Source organism: Spea bombifrons, chromosome 1, assembly GCF_027358695.1.
Source record: "Spea bombifrons isolate aSpeBom1 chromosome 1, aSpeBom1.2.pri, whole genome shotgun sequence".
NCBI classification, from domain to species: Eukaryota; Metazoa; Chordata; class Amphibia; order Anura; family Pelobatidae; genus Spea; species Spea bombifrons.
Window position 1 is genome coordinate 51,942,491 of NC_071087.1, and position 19,015 is coordinate 51,961,505.

Genomic DNA, 19,015 nt, shown 5'->3' on the forward strand with positions numbered 1-19,015 from the left:
AATATAGTTCTGCAAATGTAACCTGATTTGATACAGATATTAGCCACTGTAGTGTTTGAACATTGTAATCTACTTGTATCCATTCTATCCACTGCAACAGTGACAGGTCTACCAGTGGGCCTTTTGCGAGCAATGAAGACAGTTTGACATATTAGATCAGATGTGAGAAACATACAAGTGGGAAGCTGTGGGAAAGTTCATTTCATTTACCGATGCATCAGATAGTAGCATAAAATAGCAGTTGTCTATTCAACATGTAATATAACTAGTACAAATCTATTTTAAGGGAAATAGAAAAATAGGCCAAGGAGGTAAATATCTGGTGCGTGTCAAAGGCGCAACCTTTTGTGTAACACGACAAAGTAATGAGTTGCCGTGTGAAATGGAGAACTACTGGTTTATTCATAGGGAGTATAATATAAAAAAACATTAGCGCGGATTTGATAAAAAGCTCCAATGGGCTAGTTCTTTTTCTACGTGACAGCATAAACAGGCGAATAATAAGGCGGTTACTGATGTTCAGGGCATGTTAGGGAGTGATGTGGTATAAACTTATAATTGCTTTATTAAGCAAGGAAAGCTAACTTTTCGCTGGTGGAACAATTAACAATGATTGCTCTCTAGCCTCCTGCTAATGAGGTGAAAGGTGAACGCGTCCGTCAGAAGCTTTAATCCTTTGGAGGTCTCCCTTGTAAGACATAAAGCCATCACCATGGCAACATCCAGTTTATAAGACTAGGTAATCACTTCCATGAGACTCTTCCAAGGTGTAATAAATATCTGCAATAATTCAATGCAAAATAAGCTTTGTGGCGCAAACCTACAGAGTGAAGAACCAAGACTTAATACATAAATACCAATATTTCTTTGTGTATGTCAATTTTGCATGAATTAAAGAGGTTGATCTGTTGATCTGTTGTTAAATGTAAAAGAAAAATCCAATACTGTTAATGATTTACTGTTGAGATCCTTGAGTTAACATTATATATATATTGTATTGTATTAATGATTTGGTGTTGACTGATGGCTGCAAGCGATCATGTATGTGTAGCCCAAGCCAACCATTTGACCTTGGTGTCTATGAATGCACACTTCACCTATCTTTATGCTGAGCACTTTGCAGTTGCTTGACCTGTGACCATATCTAAAAAATCTGGGGGCCGTGGCTCATTGTTTTACGATTTTTTTTATTACTGTTTATTTATTAACTAGTTATGCAGGGCTGTACAATGAAATGGGGCAGTTAACATACACATAACAAATATACTTTAATACATATAGACACATTGGTTGTGTTGAGAACCCCACCCTTAAGCTTGCCATCTAGCCTAGGTAATTTTACACAAAGCAGGAATGGAGAGCTTTTGAGGGCCTCACTAATCTAAGGGAGTAGCATGGATAATTCTAACAAAAGCACAGGTGAAAGGAAGGAGTAGTAGCATTCTTGTAGCAGTAATTAGGGCTAAGTGGCTTTGGGATGCAGAAAAGGATATATAAATCATATGAACAGAGCGGTGGGCAATGTGCTTTGCTTTAGATGGTGGTTCTTGTGATGATCAGAAAGGCTACAAGAGGGGAAGAGAGAGATACATTTTCTAAATGTGTCACTATGCATAAATCCCTATTTATACTGTTACGGAATCTGTTGGCACAAATTTTCAAAAGGATATAGAAGTTAATGAAATAAGTATCGTGACGGATGAAGCTATTAAGTATCAATTAAACAAAATGATGTTATTCCTTGATAACGCATGGTTAAAATGGTCAGGTGACATTCAAGAGCCTTCGCTATCCAGGGCCAGCTCAGCCCTTCTATGAAGTTTCACAGCAAATATTATTTTCCTTAAGAATATTTTCTTTATTTTTTTTTATATATGAAATTAATATTAATTGTAAAATATCCAAATAAAAGGCATATTAAATGTGATGTGAGGATAACAAAATCTACATATCTGCAATAGGACAACACATTTTATTCAAATTATTTTCTTGTATGCTTCTAATCATACAAATAATAGCAAATAGGTGACGCCACTTGTTAGATATTCAAGGAAATCATGTTTTTAACCAACAACTGTGAGACATGTGGCCTTAATTTGTTATTTACTTTGGAAACTCAAGTGAAGGCAAAACCATTTGTGTGTGAGAATATGAAAATAATCCATTAGATCATGCTGAGCTTAATATTAACAAACGTGCAGCAGTGGAAGTAATTGCTTGTCACTGCTTTAAAGTGACATATTATCTCAAGCAGAATTTATTAGTTATTGTAAATATATAACCTTCACTGGAAAGCAATGTGAGGATCAGCAATATCGGCAAAGCCCTCACTTTATTTTTTATGTTTTATAAATCAAATAATTTACAAAATACAGTCAAAATTACTTAAAAAAACACGATAGCTATTTTTTTCCCGTATTTGTTTTGGTCATATTCAATCAATTCCACATTAGTACATAGTATGGTTATATGATGACATTTATGATTGTTAATACTCAAATAGGTTTGTAAAAACAAAAAATTGAAAACATAAATTGTAAATTCTTTTATGTAATGCAGTTTGGGAAATTAAGAATTATTAGCCAACAAATGATGTAATCCAGATCTCTGATCAGGCCTAACCTTTAGTATTGTGTACAATTCTACAGACCCATCTTAAGGACATTTTGGAGAGAATGAAGAGAAGAATCACTAAAAGGGTGAATGGTTTGCAGGATAAAAATACATGGGATAGGCATAAAGCTGTCCTGAGTCTTACATCAACATCAAAAAGGGCAGATTAGAGGGGTCAAATTCTGTGCTTCTATGTTAAAAGTAGCAGACTTTAGTCGATGGTCTATTTAAATAAGAATGATCTTAGGCCATTTGTTTTCATTCTTCCTTTCATTACCTACACTTTTCCCTTTCCGCTGGTACAGATCTCTGTTACTTGCTACATTTGTGCCTTAGAATATTCAAGAAAGCCGGTAATGTGTTTACCCACTAGAGACAACCACATAGACAATTCCACAAGGTAAATAAAAGTAATTTATAGAAATGAAGAAGAGGCACACACAGACACTAATGTAATTTGCTGGAGACCAACAAATTATCAATGTATCAGTCCCCCATGGGGCTTTTATCAAAATCTAGATCTAATCTAGTCCTAGATATTTTATTTGCTATAGAAAGTAACTTATTGCTTGGACTTGGTAATGGCCCAATAACTTTCTAGGGCTCTTTCATTCATATCTAGGGTGGTTGTGTTTTTTACATCATATAAAGAATAATTTTAATTAAAACGGCAAATGTAAACATATATGATACAGAAATCATGCAATATGCATACAAAAAGTGATACACAAACTAAATTGGAAAAACAATACCATTTCCAATTATATTTATCTTATACTTTATCAATGCAACGGGAAGACAAATCACAATTAGAAGTTTAATATAAACCTGACAATTATGATGTACTTGTCATTGTTATTACATTCTATGTAAATGTATTTCTGCAAAAGAACATGCATGTTTCTTACAATATTTATAAAACATAATGTGCTTTCCCAAAGAAACTTTTTTGAACATGTTTGTAGAAACATTTAAACTCAACGGGGTTACCTTGAAACATTAGTGTAACAGTCATTTGTTCTAACAAATGTAGTGCTTTTTAAATTCTCACCAAAAGCTAAGTGCGCTTGACTTCTCTTTTTTGTTGGTAATATAATTTCCCACCAAGAGGAGACGGTGGTGGTCTCTGTCTGTAGCAGCACTAGCAGAATTATTTTACCATTTGAGTCACTTTCAACTCCCCCTGCCTACATAATTTTCTCTACCAAATATTTTATTTGATACATTTGTTTGGTCAAAGAAAAGTTCAGTGTGCAAAATTACAATTTATGAAAATAGCAGTTGAAATGAAAAAAAGTATAAAAGTTTTGTTTTGCAAAAGCATAAGAAATTAGAATATATGATTTTGCATGTGTTCCATAATTTATGTTGATATACAAGCAGGTATAACCTATAACATATATACAGTATCTCCCAAAAGTGAGTACACCCCTCAGATTTTTGTAAATATTTGATTATATCTTTTCATGTGACAACACTGAAGAAATGACACTCTGCTACAATGTAAAGTAGTGAGTGTACAGCCTGTATAACAGTGTAAATTTGCTGTCCCCTCAAAATAACTTAACACACAGCCATTAATGTCTAAACCTTGGCAACAAAAGTGAGTGCACCGCTAAGTGGAAATGTCCTTCTTGGGCCCAAACTGTCAATATTTTGTGTGGCCACCATTATTCTCCAGCACTGCCTTAACCCTCTTGGGCATGGAGTTCACCAGAGCTTCACAGGTAGCCACTGGAGTCCTCTTCCACTCCTCCATGACGACATCACAGAGCTGGTGGACGTTGGAGACCTTGCGCTCCCCCACCTTCCGTTTGAGGATGCCCCACAGATGCTCAATAGGCTTTAGGTCTGGAGACATGCTTGGCCAGTCTATCACCTTTACCCTCAGCTTCTTTAGCAAGGCAGTGGCTGTCTTGGAGGTGTGTTTGGGGTCGTTATGTTGGAATACTGCCCTGCGGCCCAGTTTCCGAAGGGAGGGGATCATGCTCTGCTTCAGTATGTCACAGTACATGTTGGCATTCATGGTTCCCTCAATCAAATGTAGCTCCCCAGTGCCGGCAGCACTCATGCAGGCCCAGACCATGACACTCCCACCACCATGCTTGACTGTAGGCAAGACAATTCTCTTTGTAGTCCTCACCTGGTTGCCGCCACACACGCTTGACACCATCTTAACCAAATAAGTTTATCTTGGTCTCATTGGACCACAGGACCAGTAATCCATGTCCTTAGTTTGCTTGTTTTCAGCAAACTGTTTGCGGGCTTTCTTGTGCATCATCTTTAGAAGAGGCTTCCTTCTGGGACGACCATTTTGATGCAGTGTGCGGTGTATTTTCTGAGCACTGACAGGCTGACCCCCCACCCCTTCATCCTCTGCAGCACTCATACGTCTATTTCCCAAAGACAACCTCTGGATATGACGCTGAGCATGTGCACTCAACTTCTTTGGTCGACCATGGCGAGGCCTGTTCTGAGTGGAAGCTATCCTGTGAAACCACTGTATGATCTTGCCCACTGTGCTGCAGCTCAGTTTCAGGGTCCTGGCGATCTTTTTATAGCCTTGGCCATCTTTATGTAGAGCAACAATTCTTTTTTTTTAGATCATCAGAGAGTTCTCTGCCATGACGTGCCATGTTGAAGTTCCAGTGACCAGTATGAAGTTCCTGCTCCCACACCTGAGTGCCACATGACACCGGGGAGGGGAAATGGCTAATTGGGCCCAATATGGACATTTCAACTTTGGGGTGTACTCACTTTTGTTGCCAAGGTTTAGACATTAATAGCTGTGTGTTGAGTTATTTTACACTGTTATACAGGCTGTACACTCACCACTTTACAATGTAGCAGAGTGTCATTTCTTCAATGTTGTCACATGAAAAGGCATAAAATATTTACAAAAATATGAGGGGTGTACTCACTTTTGTGAGATACTGTATATAGCTCAAAATGAAAAACGTCAAACTAGAGCAAAGTTGGGTCAAATCATCGTTAAGTGAACTGAATCCATAAACTATTATATGATAATACAATCATACTAGGCACCCAGCTGAAATAAAGGGACAACCATGTTTATGCATAGCTGCACAAGCTGTGACTATTCACTAGTGTTATATAAAAACAGCAGGGGTTCCAACACTTTTCATACAGTTTGCCTGCTTATTGCAAAAATCCCAGATAAATTCCATTGTTTCTGCAGATCCCTAAATAAATAATGAGAATGTAGAATATGTATAAATGTGGTTTAAGAACTATATATTTCAGTAGCACAATTTCATGTTCTACAAATATGTTATTCGACCATCTCAAACTCTTTTTTGCTTGACCGCAATCATGCAATTCACTTATGTACCATCTGTATAAAGATAATCATAAAATACATCTCATTGCAGCAGTTCAATCCTCACCAGCCCAAATTTCCATTACTGTCAGCAATATCCATCTCTGATGCAATGGACTGAGACTTTAGCCATAAGGATGCCTTACATTCCACATGATGAGAAATGCTGTGCAATTTAACTGAATTTCACTTACATTGTGATGCATGTTCCATCAGTAATTTATTGGAATAACTCTTAGACCTGAAATTCACATAGCTTATATGTCAGAAATTAAGTTATTTATTATAAATTTTAATTTTTATTATTATTATTATTATTAAGATCCATTAGAGAACACTTCACAAGCCTGCAGAAATAGCACATAAAACACTTACAGATTCTCGGAAAGCGTAAGGGCTGATCTAAGAACCTCTAAAAAAAAATATTACTGTAATCAATAGGAACACCAAATAAGCATGCATTTTAGGGGTCTTATCAGACCATCGTGAAATCCGGCGTGAGCTATTGCTAAAGTCGGCTGGACTCGAGTGCCTTCCACTTAGTGTTCTGAACCTTAGGAAACTCAAAGGGTTAAGTGTTCACCTCATGGAAGTTGAGATCAGTGGCAGAGGGTGGCAGAGCCAGCATCAGTTTCCTGTCCTGAAGTTATCACCCTTCTCCTCACTCCATCCACACAAAGAAAGTCTGATCTGATAAGCAAAATTTAACAACAGATCAGAGAAAAAATCATTCAGATCCTGAGAAAAGGAAGTTAAGATACCTCTAAGGTAGGTGACGGGAACGACCTGTACCCCGATTGGGTACACATGCCAGACGATCCTTTCCTTCCGTGTCATTAGGTTTAAATCGATATAGTGTACATCGTATATATTGCTTAATTTTAAAGTGGTTATTACATAGGTTTATTTTGTGTATAGAATTGTAAAATGTAAGCTGCAAAGTTGCTGTAAAAGTTGATATTTCAAATCATTACTAAACTTTAGTAGGTCTGACGTTTTTTTCTCTGTCATCAACGGTTAAATCACATATGAAAAACTTTGAATCTTTTAGGAAGCATTTCAGTTACTATGGCAACAACCCATCAGCCCCTTATCTTGTGTCACATCACAAGATATGTTTGACTATTTTAAATTTCTAATGTTTCATTCAATGTCAAATTTAGCAGAGTAGTTAGAACAGCACATTTAAGAGCTATTAAGATACTTTGTTTCTCTCTTTACAACATTATTTTTTAAAAGACAAACCAAGGGCCATTTTTCCTTAAGAGTATTTTTGCCTTTTAAAAGCTGCCGCTTAGTAAAGGTGATAACACTTGAAAAGTGATAACGGTACAGAGCAAATGTAGAAGCTGAATACAGCGAATGCAATTTCAGGAAGAGAATGTTATTAAATGACTAACAATAGCAATGTGTGTTTATTTCAAAAAATATGTTTGTCCTCTAGGGTTTGTGTTTTTTTTTTCCTCCCGTAAAATTGCTTTGTAATCTTCAGGTCTTTTTCCCAAGATTAGCAAATTGTACATTTCTTTGAATTTTTTTTTTTTAACAGTAAGAAATATATTGGTGTTGTCTAATTTCCAAGAACATTGCTGGAACAATCATATGATATATATATTATTTGTGGTTTAAAACAGTTGCTTTAACTAGTTCATTGCCAAAATGTCCTTCTTTTCATACACTCTTGGATAAACTCACCTGTGCTTAATCCACAGGATTTCTACTCAGGGTTTAAAGGAACAGTCTAGTCCTCAGAGCTCCACACCAGGATCCATTTTGCATGAGCTCAATTAGTTCCTCTACAGAAACCAGAAAACATTATTATGAAAACTTCTTGTCCTGCTACTCTTCTCGGTTGTCATCAACATGTCCAAAAAATTTGTTGCACGGGCAACAAGGAAAGGGCGTTAAAAACACTCCATACTGAATGGTTTCTCAAACTAGGTTTTAATACAAAGTTATTAGTAAATATTAATTCATATGTTAACTATTTTTCATATTTAATAAAAACTGAGAAAAGAGCCTTGTTTAAATTTTTTTATTAACCAAACTGCCCCCAGTTATGCACATCTGACCCCCAGCTTGCCACTCTGCCCCCATATATGCCTTATACCTCTTATATGCCAGATTCCACTGTGCCCCCTGATATGCCACTGTGCCCCCTGATATGCCTTATACTCCTTATATGCCAGTGATATGCAACTGAGCCCACTGATATACCTTTTACCCCCAGATTTGTTTTATGCCCCCATGATATGCCTAATATCGATATGTCTTATACTCCCTATATGCCACTGAGCCCTCTGATATACCTTTTACCCCAGATATGTTTATGCCCCCCTGATATGCCTAATATCCATATGCCTTATACCCCCTATATGCCCTAAAAATTCATAATACCCCCCATACACCACTATAACTCACCCATACACCACTCTGCCTCCTCCCCCGCCCATACATCACTTTGGCTCCTCCCCTCCCATACATCACTTTGCCTCCTCCCCCTCCCATATACCACTCTGCCTCCTCCCCTCCCATACATCACTTTGGCTCCTCCCCCTCCCATACTCCACTCTGCCTCCTCCCATACACCACTCTGGCTCCTCCCCTCCCATACACCACTCTGGTTCCTCCCCCTCCCATACCCCACTCTGGCTCCTCCCATACTCCACTCTGCCTCCTCCCCCTCCCATACATCACTTTGGCTCCTCCCCCTCCCATACATCACTTTGGCTCCTCCCCCCTCCCATACATCACTTTGCCTCCTCCCCCTCCCATACATCACTCTGCCTCCTCCCCCCTCCCATACTCCACTCTGCCTCCTGTGAACCTCTGTTTCTGACAAGACACCAGGGAGCCGGGTAGAGAGGCAGAGTGGCGTATGAGAGGGGGAGGAGCCAGAGTGGTGTATTGGAGGGTGGCTCCCATACACCCCTCTGACTCCTCCCCCCTCCCATACACCGCTCTGCCTCTCTACCCGGCTCCGTTACTGAAGGCACTTTCACTGCAGCTTCATAGAAGCCACAGTGTAAGTGAAGGGCAGTAACGGAGTCTGTCTGTGCGATGCAGACCCTCACCGGATGACAGAGAGGATGATTCTCTGTCAGCCGGTGGGGGTCTGCATTGCACAGACAGACTCCGTTACTCATCTTCACTTACACTGAGGCTTCTATGAAGCTGCAGGGAAAGTGCCCGTCAGTAACGGTGCCGGGTAGAGAGGCAGAGTGATGTATGGAAGGGAGGAGGAGGCAGATGGGAGGGGGAGAGAGACGGAAGTGAGAGACCGGCCGACAGTGAGGGGAATCCAGGTCCCCTGCAGCGTAGCGGGGGATCTGGATTCCGGTGTTATAATCCGATCTCTGTTTGAGGTCGGATTATATAAGGAGAGGAGTTTTTCAGAGCATTTGCTCTGAAAAAAACCTCTTTTTATAATCGATAAAAATCGATCCGATTAATCGATAATGAAAATCGTTGACAACGATTTTCATTATCGATTATTATCGATTTTATCGATTAGTTGTTTCAGCCCTACATGGTAGCAAATCTAACTATAGGAACTAAAGCGAGGCCATGTAGAATTATAAAGGCTACTATACTTTCTCAATTTACAATATTACAATATTCTCTTTCTGAACTTTGTGTAATTTTCTTCTCTCTCGTTTACCTACACAGGTTATATGCACATATACTCTATATAAATATATATATACAAAGATACACGTGCGCTTAGTGTAGAAAAGTGTTAAAACAAAAATAATTATTATAATATTTATAATAATATATACATAAGGACTTGCCCCAGCACCCATTGTGCATCCACAAGACTTAGCAAGCACCCAAATTGGACTCACAGTGGTCTTGGGCCTTCTCTCCGTCTAGCTCCGCGCACCCTTTATCCATGCTATACCATTTAGACCCAAAATAGTAATAGTAACAGATAGATTGTCAAAACACACACACACACATACACTACCCTTAAAAATGTCATGCCCACACACATAAACATTCTAGCTTTCACTTGCCCTTGCATCAACACACGTTTGCTTTTAGACATACTTGCCCTAACATACAACCACTTTCAAAACACAAAATATTCTGTATCCTCTTTCTCATAATTTCTCCTCTTTGTCATTAGGAATCATTTTACTGTCCATCTCTCCCCTCTCATTTACCCCCTTCATCTCTGCCCTTTCTCTTTATCTCTCCTCTTTGATCCTCCTCTTCCTCTTTATCGCTCTTTTCTCTCTCTACCTATCCCTTTCTCTTTTATCTTTCCCCCTTTACTTTGATCTCCCATTCTCATTAGTGCTACTCTTTTTCTTTATCTCATATCTCCCAATTCTCTTTATCTCTCCTTTTTTACTTTATTTCTACCTAAATCAGTCTCCCCTTTCTCTTTATCTCATTAACTTTTCTCCTTGTGTCTTCTTTCTCTATTTCTCCTCCTCTGTGTCTCTATCGCTCGTCTTTATCTCTATCTCTCCCTATTGTGCCCATCTCTCCTCCTTCTCATTATCTCACCCCTATTTCCTTCCTTACCCCTGCATCTTTTTCTCATCTCTCATGTTTCTCATTTTCTCCCCCCTTTCTTCTCACCGTATCTCCCTTTCACTCAATCCCTTCCTTTTCTCATTATCTCCCCCTGTCAGGCCGGGATGTGGAGTGTAGTGCAGGAAAACAGGACAGAGTCAACAAAATTCAATCACAAAATCCAAAAGAGAAGTAGGAGTCAAGGTCCAGGGGTCGAAGCAGGCAGCAAACAATCAGTATTCGGGTCACAAGGCAGGGGTCGAGGCAGGCAGCAATCAAACACTATCAGGGTCACAAGCCAGGGGTCAAAATAGGGATCAGCACTAGAGTAGACTATATATCTCTCTTCTTGTTCACAGTCTATTTGTCCCTTTTCCCCCATTAATTACCTTGCTGAAATCCTCTGGTGACAGCGCTTGGCTTCTGTCTCAATCACTGATAAGTGCAGGTACATGACATCATATTCCAGCTCTCAACATCAATCGTCGCCAACACGAGATAGACAGAGGCCTCAAGCTCCCACCAACGCAGTCCACCTCTGGGGTAGACTGAGCTGCCTTATAGGTAACACCAGTCCTGAGACTGAGAGGAATCCCAGATTCTCTTGTATCATAGAAAACTTAATTAAAATGCTATGTTAACAGGATTTGACAGGGCAAAAGAGAACTAAAAATGTGTATAGTAAGATGGGAACAGCAAGGAAGCAAAACTGTAGCTAACGTTTAATCACAAACACTTGCCTTTCTTGTCATAAAAAAATCCTCCCCCGTACACAATTATGAAATAGTTGTCAAAACCTAGAATGAGGTTTTCACTTTTTGTTGAGGTTTCTCAGCAGAATTTTGTGTAGTCTACCTGATAACAGCTGGGGAAATTTTCACATATGTGCTGATGAATTTATATAGGAAACTCTTATCTCAAAGCAAGCATCCTAAATGTCAAGGGACACTTCAAAACCTCAGTTATTATTGCAGATTTGCTCATTCCTCTAATCTTATTTCTATGTAAATGTGTTATATGGCAATGAAAGGAGAACAGCCTCCACTGTCTACATCAGTAACATAACTATCATTTATCTATATCCACTCCAAACACTACGGTATGACATTTTTTTGATACAGGCTTAAACTAATATGCAGAATCACCTCCGCAAATACTGGGGGAATATTAAAGATGTTATCTGCCCAGTTCCTTTTCATCGCAGAGCTGAAGCTTGGCGAGAATAGGTAGCTAATCCCCAGGGTGTTGCAATGGATAATGTCGTTTTCAAACTCTACATTTGTTTTACTGAGCTGATTTAAAGACTAATTAATTAAAAGAGACTAAATCTTTGAAATTGTTTACTTTAATGTTTAAGTATATATAATTGTAGTGCCTGGAAAAGAATTGTAATGCAAAGAGGTAAATAGTGTAATGAAGGCATGTTGGTGTAAGGGTTAACTGTTGAGGAAAATGGTTAATATGCTGTTTTTCAGTTACTCTCTGTATAAAAGTATAATAAGAACTTTAAATCACAATTATATTACGTAAAATGTTCTAGTGCAGTTAACATTTATTCCTTAAGCCTAGGACTTTGGGATGCAGGCAGGCTATGGAGAACAGTGGGGATCCTGTTTTTCTAGCTAATTACAAGAGTTGTGAGCGTGTAAACAGACAATTACACAGACTTTAATATATTACTAAAAGATCTAAAAGTGGGACTCTTCTAGCAAATAATGAGAATCTGCTTTGAATCAGTTTATGGTGCCTGGCATTTAGCCCTGTAGCCCTTCTCACATTGTTTATTATGCATGTATTTTGATTTGGCTAATAAACTATATGGTATATGCATGATTCCATCCACTCATCTATGTATCCTTAAACCTGTTGACTATTGCCTATTGGAATAAAATGTGTAGATTTACCTACATACATTATTATCTGATACTATAAAAACCACAAACATTTATGAACTAACTTCATAATATAATGCACAGAACAAAACAAACCTGCCTGCTCACAGGGCCAATGAGCTGAATCACTTTATTCCTCCAAAATATAGGAGCCATTCATACAGCCAATCCAAAGTGCGCGGCCACTGGATTCGCACGGCCACATGCTGCTGATTAATCATGCACCGAACTTCACATGCCAGGGCCAATGTTCATCCTCAGTTGGTTCCTAGTATCAAAGCTCACTTTTTCACTATGGTGCGTATGCTTCACCAACATCTAGCTCTACACTAATATTGTGTACCTGACCAATTATAAAAATTCTGGAACATGTTGAAAAAATTCAAACATTGTGTAATCCAGTGCCTTCAGTTATTCAAATTTATCACAGATTTCAATGTTGTCATAGAAGATGTCAGAACTTTAGGGCTGCTCACATTATTACATAATAAATTTGCATTGTGAATCAATAATAAATATTCTAAATATCATGGATCCATATACAGATTGAGACGTTATGGGCATAACTGGAACACTCCATGTTTGACACAGAATCTCCATTGCTGTTTTGGGCCTCCTGTCTCCTTTCCAACATCTTCGCTATTGATCTTGCATCTTCTTGATCTTCAGTCTTCTGTCTACGTTCTTCTGCCTTAGTTTGTTTTTTCAGAATGTCTTCTTTCTTGGTCTGTGTGCCTGTGAATCAGGCCTCTCGGATGCCCAGTTCCTCCTGTCTGGGAAGAGGATGTTCTCAGAAGCTAATGATTGTCAGGGGGAAGAATGTAACATTCAATTTTTTATAGAAAAGTCAGTGTCAAGAACTTACCGTTAACCCCCGCCGTCCGCGTGTCCTCGTCAGACGGGGACCTCTGGGAACACTGGTGTCTTTGTCCACGTGTGTCTTCACCTGGAGGGAACCTCGCTCGACGCTGGCGTCTCCGTTCGCGTGTGTCTTCGTCCGGCGGGGACCTCGCTGGACTCAGGCTTCTTCGTCCGCGGACCGCATCCACGAGGGATGGGCCGCATCCCCGGCCTCTGTTACGGCGCACGCCGTGTAAGGCGGACGCCAGAAAGAGAGTGACAGCGGGGAGGCGTGTCCTGCGGTCCAGTGGTGCAGGTGGGCAGGCAGGGAGGTGGGACAAAGAGGTGACAGACAGTCACCATTAATATGGCATATAGGGGAAGGAGGGCTTATGGGAGGAGTTAGTCTTTGACGGGCTATTTAAACCTGCAGCCCTGTACATTCATTACTTGATTGTTCTGGTTACCTGCTATATCCCTTTACCTTATTACTGGACACTTGTTTTTTGGATTCTACGGACTTTGACCTTGGCTTGATTATACGGACTTTGCAGATTCTCTCTACCCCTGACCACGGATTGCTTTACGGTACTGCTTTTTGCCTATTCCTTTTGCTTCAGTGAATAAACCAATTGCTGTCGCATTATCTACCGGTTTCGTGTCTGCTGCTTCACCTGGTGTCTTTCTGCGCCGTGCTCCAACCCCACAAACCTTACAGTCAGTAATTCCCATAATCAAAATTTCTACACTCTACTACATATCTCATTGAGCAAAGGGGCCATTTTATACATATACATATGAAATTTGTGAGTGTAGTAAGTGAAACATATCAGTAGAATATGTTTGGCTCATACATACACAGCCAGGCATGGAAACTGAAATTGCATACTTATGAGTTGACTGTTTTTCAGGCCTTACCTTTTAATAGTATTCATGATACTATCTATTAACTGAAAAAAGGTTTTATGCAAACCTTCATTAATTAAAAGGCACCATGCGTGACAGAAAAGCTAAGACACTGGCTTTCTTCCTCAATATAACGCAGACGCCTAATCAGTTTACTGGGGAAAAATAACAAAGTTTGGCAAAGATATCATTTGAACATAGATATGCTCTAGAAGTTTCTTTTCCCATGTTATTATTTAATCCAAAGCTCATGAATAGCAGATTTGCACACACACTTTACATGCCTTAATGCTTTAATATAAACAGTGTTTCAATAAAATGTTCAGAGTACCAAAATTGACCATGGCATTCTTCAGCAGAAGTAATACCCATCTATTATCAAGGATTGTATTTACAACAAGAAAAATAAGCTTGAACCTATTGATGTGATATATATATATATATATATATATATATATATATATATATATGACTCTCGGTGCATGTACCAGGTAACACTGTAAAATGCTAAATATAACCCCCACAATGTAATAATGTTAGGACACTGGCGGGCCCATTCACACTGTCTGTCCAACCAGGCAAACGACAATGACCAGTGGCACAGCACACTTAGCCTTACTGCTGCTCAAATGGCAGATCTGTTTCTGTAGTGATCGGCCGTTGGCTGCAAGAGTGTATGGTTGTAGCATGTGGCCACCACTGGCCTTAAAGTGCCAGGATCAACGTTTCATCCCCAGCCAGGATCCGGCTGAAAATAAGCAATTTGCCGGTTCGTTTACAATGAACTTATCTATCAACTCAACTAAAGTTAAACAAGAGGAGAATATCATGTATGTGTTCAATCCCAAATTACTGGGTCACATTATTGACATGAAAGTTAGTCATACTAATTTACAAAGCAGAACAGATTCAGGGAAGGGCTGGTACCCAACGAAAATATACTAACACCATTATCATTCTCAGAGCATTTCATTTTAGCTTTTCACCGCCCGAGCAGCAATGGTATTACTACAGGGTCACGTAACATTTGCCTTGTGTGACCCCACTGCTCTCCTGCTCTCACAAGTAGCACAGTCCAAGTCAGAACAGACAATTTAAAGAATTCGCCAATTCCCAGGAGGTAATTGCCCCTTTAACCTCCAGGTCAGCCTGTCCCTTCAAATTATCAGTGCTGAAATCCACACTTGTATTTGGCTGCAAGCTCACATGCCAAGTCAAGGCACCCCACGGGAAGTTAGAAAAACCTGTGTTACTTAGCTAATATAAAATGGCTGGAATTCAAGACCAAGCAAATAAGAAAGGTGGTAGGCTTTATATGCCTCATCCAGTTAACCCTTAACATACAGCGCAAAACAAGAGTGGGTGGGGCTTATATTCTCCAATGAATTAGAATGCATTAGAAGTTGATGTGCCTGTTAGGTAAATAGTAATAAAGTTAAAATCTAATATGAAAAATAGATGTAGTTGATTAGCCCAGGAGTAATTTGTACTACAATTAAAGCTGTAGACCACCGAAGCACAGCAACTCATAAAAATATTGACCACGCTGAGTTGGCAGTAAAACAAAGGGTTCAAATCAATAAATCAATCTAACTCCATAGGAAGTGGTGGGTTGACCCAGGCCAAATTAATGTCAGCAGGGTTGCCATACTCAAAAACCAAATCAACCACCTTGATACTCACTAGACTTAATCGCCGTAAAAACTCAATGTTTAACTATAAAGCAGAAAAAATATGTGCCAAAAAATATGTGCCAGGATCTTCATCAATCCTCAAGCGTCATCTTCTTAACTTCTGCAATACGTTATGAAGACTAAATATCATCTGATAGCATTACTCTCCAATTTCCTTTCTATAGAAACCTGCAAGTATCAGCAGTTTAAATGGTTGGAAGGATTTTAATGCTCTATTAAATGTTTAGAGGCATGGGTTCAAGCTGACAAGAACAATAAAACGCTGGTCTTAAATGAATTGCATACCCAAAATGACTGCTAGCACTTGATACATTGCCACAAATTGACAACTCATGTCCACAGTCTTAGACCAAAATAATCTGGTTTATTTAGGAATTGCCGTAGTTTCTCTAGACATGGCAAATACTACTATAAACGGGAATTAAGAGTCCTAAAATACTGAACTATAATTACCGTATTTGCTTGAATATAAGACAATTTTCTCTGAAAAATACCCGTCTTATATTCGAGGTTGTCTTATAATCAGACCTCAAATAGAGGCCTAACTATAAGACTAAGATAAAGATCCCTCACAGCGCTGAAGGGGACTTGGATCCTCCTCTCTGGCAGCCGGTGACGTCTGCGAGATGCGTGCAGACAACCTGCACTGCTGCCGGCACTTCCTCTTGGTAGGTAGGCGAAAAGCTTGTCTGGTAGATGTAGACGAGCGTTTAATATTGCCTTTGCTAATTATATATATGAGATATATGTTTCTTAATATCCAATATTTACTTTCTTTAGAAAAGAACCATTATTTCGCTTTAATGTTATGTTTTGCTTTCTTTTGCCCTCTAAAGGAGGTCTTGCAAAGGCTGACACCGTTTGTCTGTATCAGCGATTTCTTATGGTAAATGCCGCACACTTCTGATTTGTCTTGCCTATTTCTGTTTCATTTGAAATATCTGAATAAAACATGCACGCATGATTTATTTTTATATTAACTCTGCTTTTTATCACTGGTTTACATTTCTTCCAGTCAGCTCTCCCATAACTTGACCTCATTATAATGTGACACTCTTGACAATGCTTACTCTGACCCTATCAGTACAGTGTTTTTTGCCTATTCCTTCTTCTCCCCTTGCTTAATGAAAAGGTATAGAAATTCAGACGCTAGGGACAAACAATAAAATATCTCTATTTGTTCTAAGAGACAAGTAAACATTTGTACTTGCCAATCTATTACAAGGCATCCATTTCATCTACAGGCACCTGTCAGACATTATTCTAGCTTGATGAATTTGTGTGTTCTGACCCCACGATCTTTTCCTTATCTATCTTGGCCTAAATTATCCTATTTAATCTTAAACTCATCTGTTTTACTCCCAAAGAGTATTACTTTGCTTTGAAAACGACTAAGACATAAAGAAGTGACCCAGGAAGCAGAAATAAATTGTCCCCTGCATATAGCCAGGGAGGCGGTTTCCAAAACAAAGACTAAATAGATTAAAGAAAGTGAAAGTCAATTTGAAATAAAACCGATTCCAAGGGAAGGAACAAAGTCGTTGTAAATTTCTATAACTAGCAGAACCAATAGAAGAATAATACAATGCCTAACAATATCTATACAAGAGCTACCATATCCAAGGTCATCTTCTACTGAGAAAGATGGATGGAAGTAGATGGTCCTGTCCTAGTTTGCCTTAGAATGTATTGGTTCTAAACCCGCGTTACTTATACTTCTTTTGTAAGATGTACTGTTTATTTTCAAAATGTCATGGATTATGTTATGGGACATTTACAATAGGGGCTTAATACTAGAGTACCTAACTGAAGAAAAGCTTGGGGTATGTCATCGACGAAACATTGAAGAACCAATGCTATGTAACTATGAGATATCGCGTAACTACACAGGATTAAGAAAACTTGTATGGCAGCGTTCAAAACATAAAATATACTTGGGATTTTCCAGATAATGTGGCTTCATTTAGGGGCAGGGCCAGCTTCAGGAGCATTTGTGGCTAGTTCCTCTTAGAATTAAGTGGATGAGGAGTAGGCAGGAAGTTTGAAGTTTGAAGAACGTGGGTCGGGGTAAACGTGACCAAACACTAAATAAATATTGAACAAAGTGACCCAGATAGGGAAATAGCACTTCAACCAGGGGGCTCAAGGCTTTGTAGTGAATATGTCAGTGCTGTAAACTGTGTTGTTTGCAAGATGTTTGTTAAGGTAGCCCCCTCCTGGATGAAGAGAGTTTGGTCATTCCACTCATTTAATTTCAAATGTTCAATTGATGTTCAACCCAGCATATGTCACTAAACAAAAAACATAATTTATCATCTGTTAAATTGTCTTTAAGTGTGGCAGACTGACACCATAATAAATCACTTACAAATACACTGGAACATGAAAACCTTAATAGAAATTGATTTACATAGAATACGTACATGTTCACATCACCAGAACACAGCTCAATGTAAGAACAGATCTCTCATACTGTACTAAACAATGTACCCTTAGTGTTTTGTAAATTATTATTGTTTATGGGATTTTCAATGCTTTCTAGACCAAAAATCTGCATAGACACGAAAACCTTAAACATATGTTAACTATTTAAGTGCTCAAGGAGTAAGCAACACATTGTTTTGGGATAATTATTGTTGATCTATGCATTTTGTTGGGGGAACCTCTGTATTACTCAATGGCTAATATGGACCATAACTCAAGCACTCCTTTAGTCTGCTTTGTCACTAAAGATCATGTGAAAGAAAATAATATATTTGCAACTCAAAAACTCCGTAGAGCACAACAACAAAGTTGTGCTGTTTACCCAGAGCCTTAAAATGCCAATCTGATTAGAACTAAAAATTCAGTATCATTTTTTTCCAAATTGTTCTTGTACAACTTACCAGTTCTTCTCGCAGTTGAAAAATAAGTTCATCTCGTTCTTTTAGTTGCAGCTTTAGCATGGAACATTCATCTTTCATTATATCCTATGACAACATGAAATCAGATGTTATAATAGGCCCTGCATTTTCTCTTTGTTCTTAACAAGCAAAAGCTGTTCCACACAGTAGGATATAATTGCATCCAAGTAATAAACTTCAATTTTCTTCTGTCATGTGTGATATTTTTGATAACATCTTCTGAAGTGCAATATAAACAAGTTAATGTGCCTGATGAAAAATATAAACCGCGCTTGGTTTGCAAGACGGCTTTGCCAGTGT

The 19,015-nt window shown here is 38.7% G+C and overlaps 1 protein-coding gene across 2 annotated transcripts in view; it reads right to left on the minus strand.

Annotated features, from left to right (window-relative positions):
* The window catches only part of CCSER1 (coiled-coil serine rich protein 1), a 352,242-nt gene that overhangs the window by 45,394 nt on the left and 287,833 nt on the right, over nt 1-19,015 (minus strand). For both annotated transcript variants that reach the window (XM_053461592.1, XM_053461593.1), the window contains exon 8: nt 18,698-18,781. In XM_053461592.1, coding sequence (XP_053317567.1) covers nt 18,698-18,781 — 84 coding nt within the window. The remainder of the gene's footprint in view (nt 1-18,697; nt 18,782-19,015) is intronic.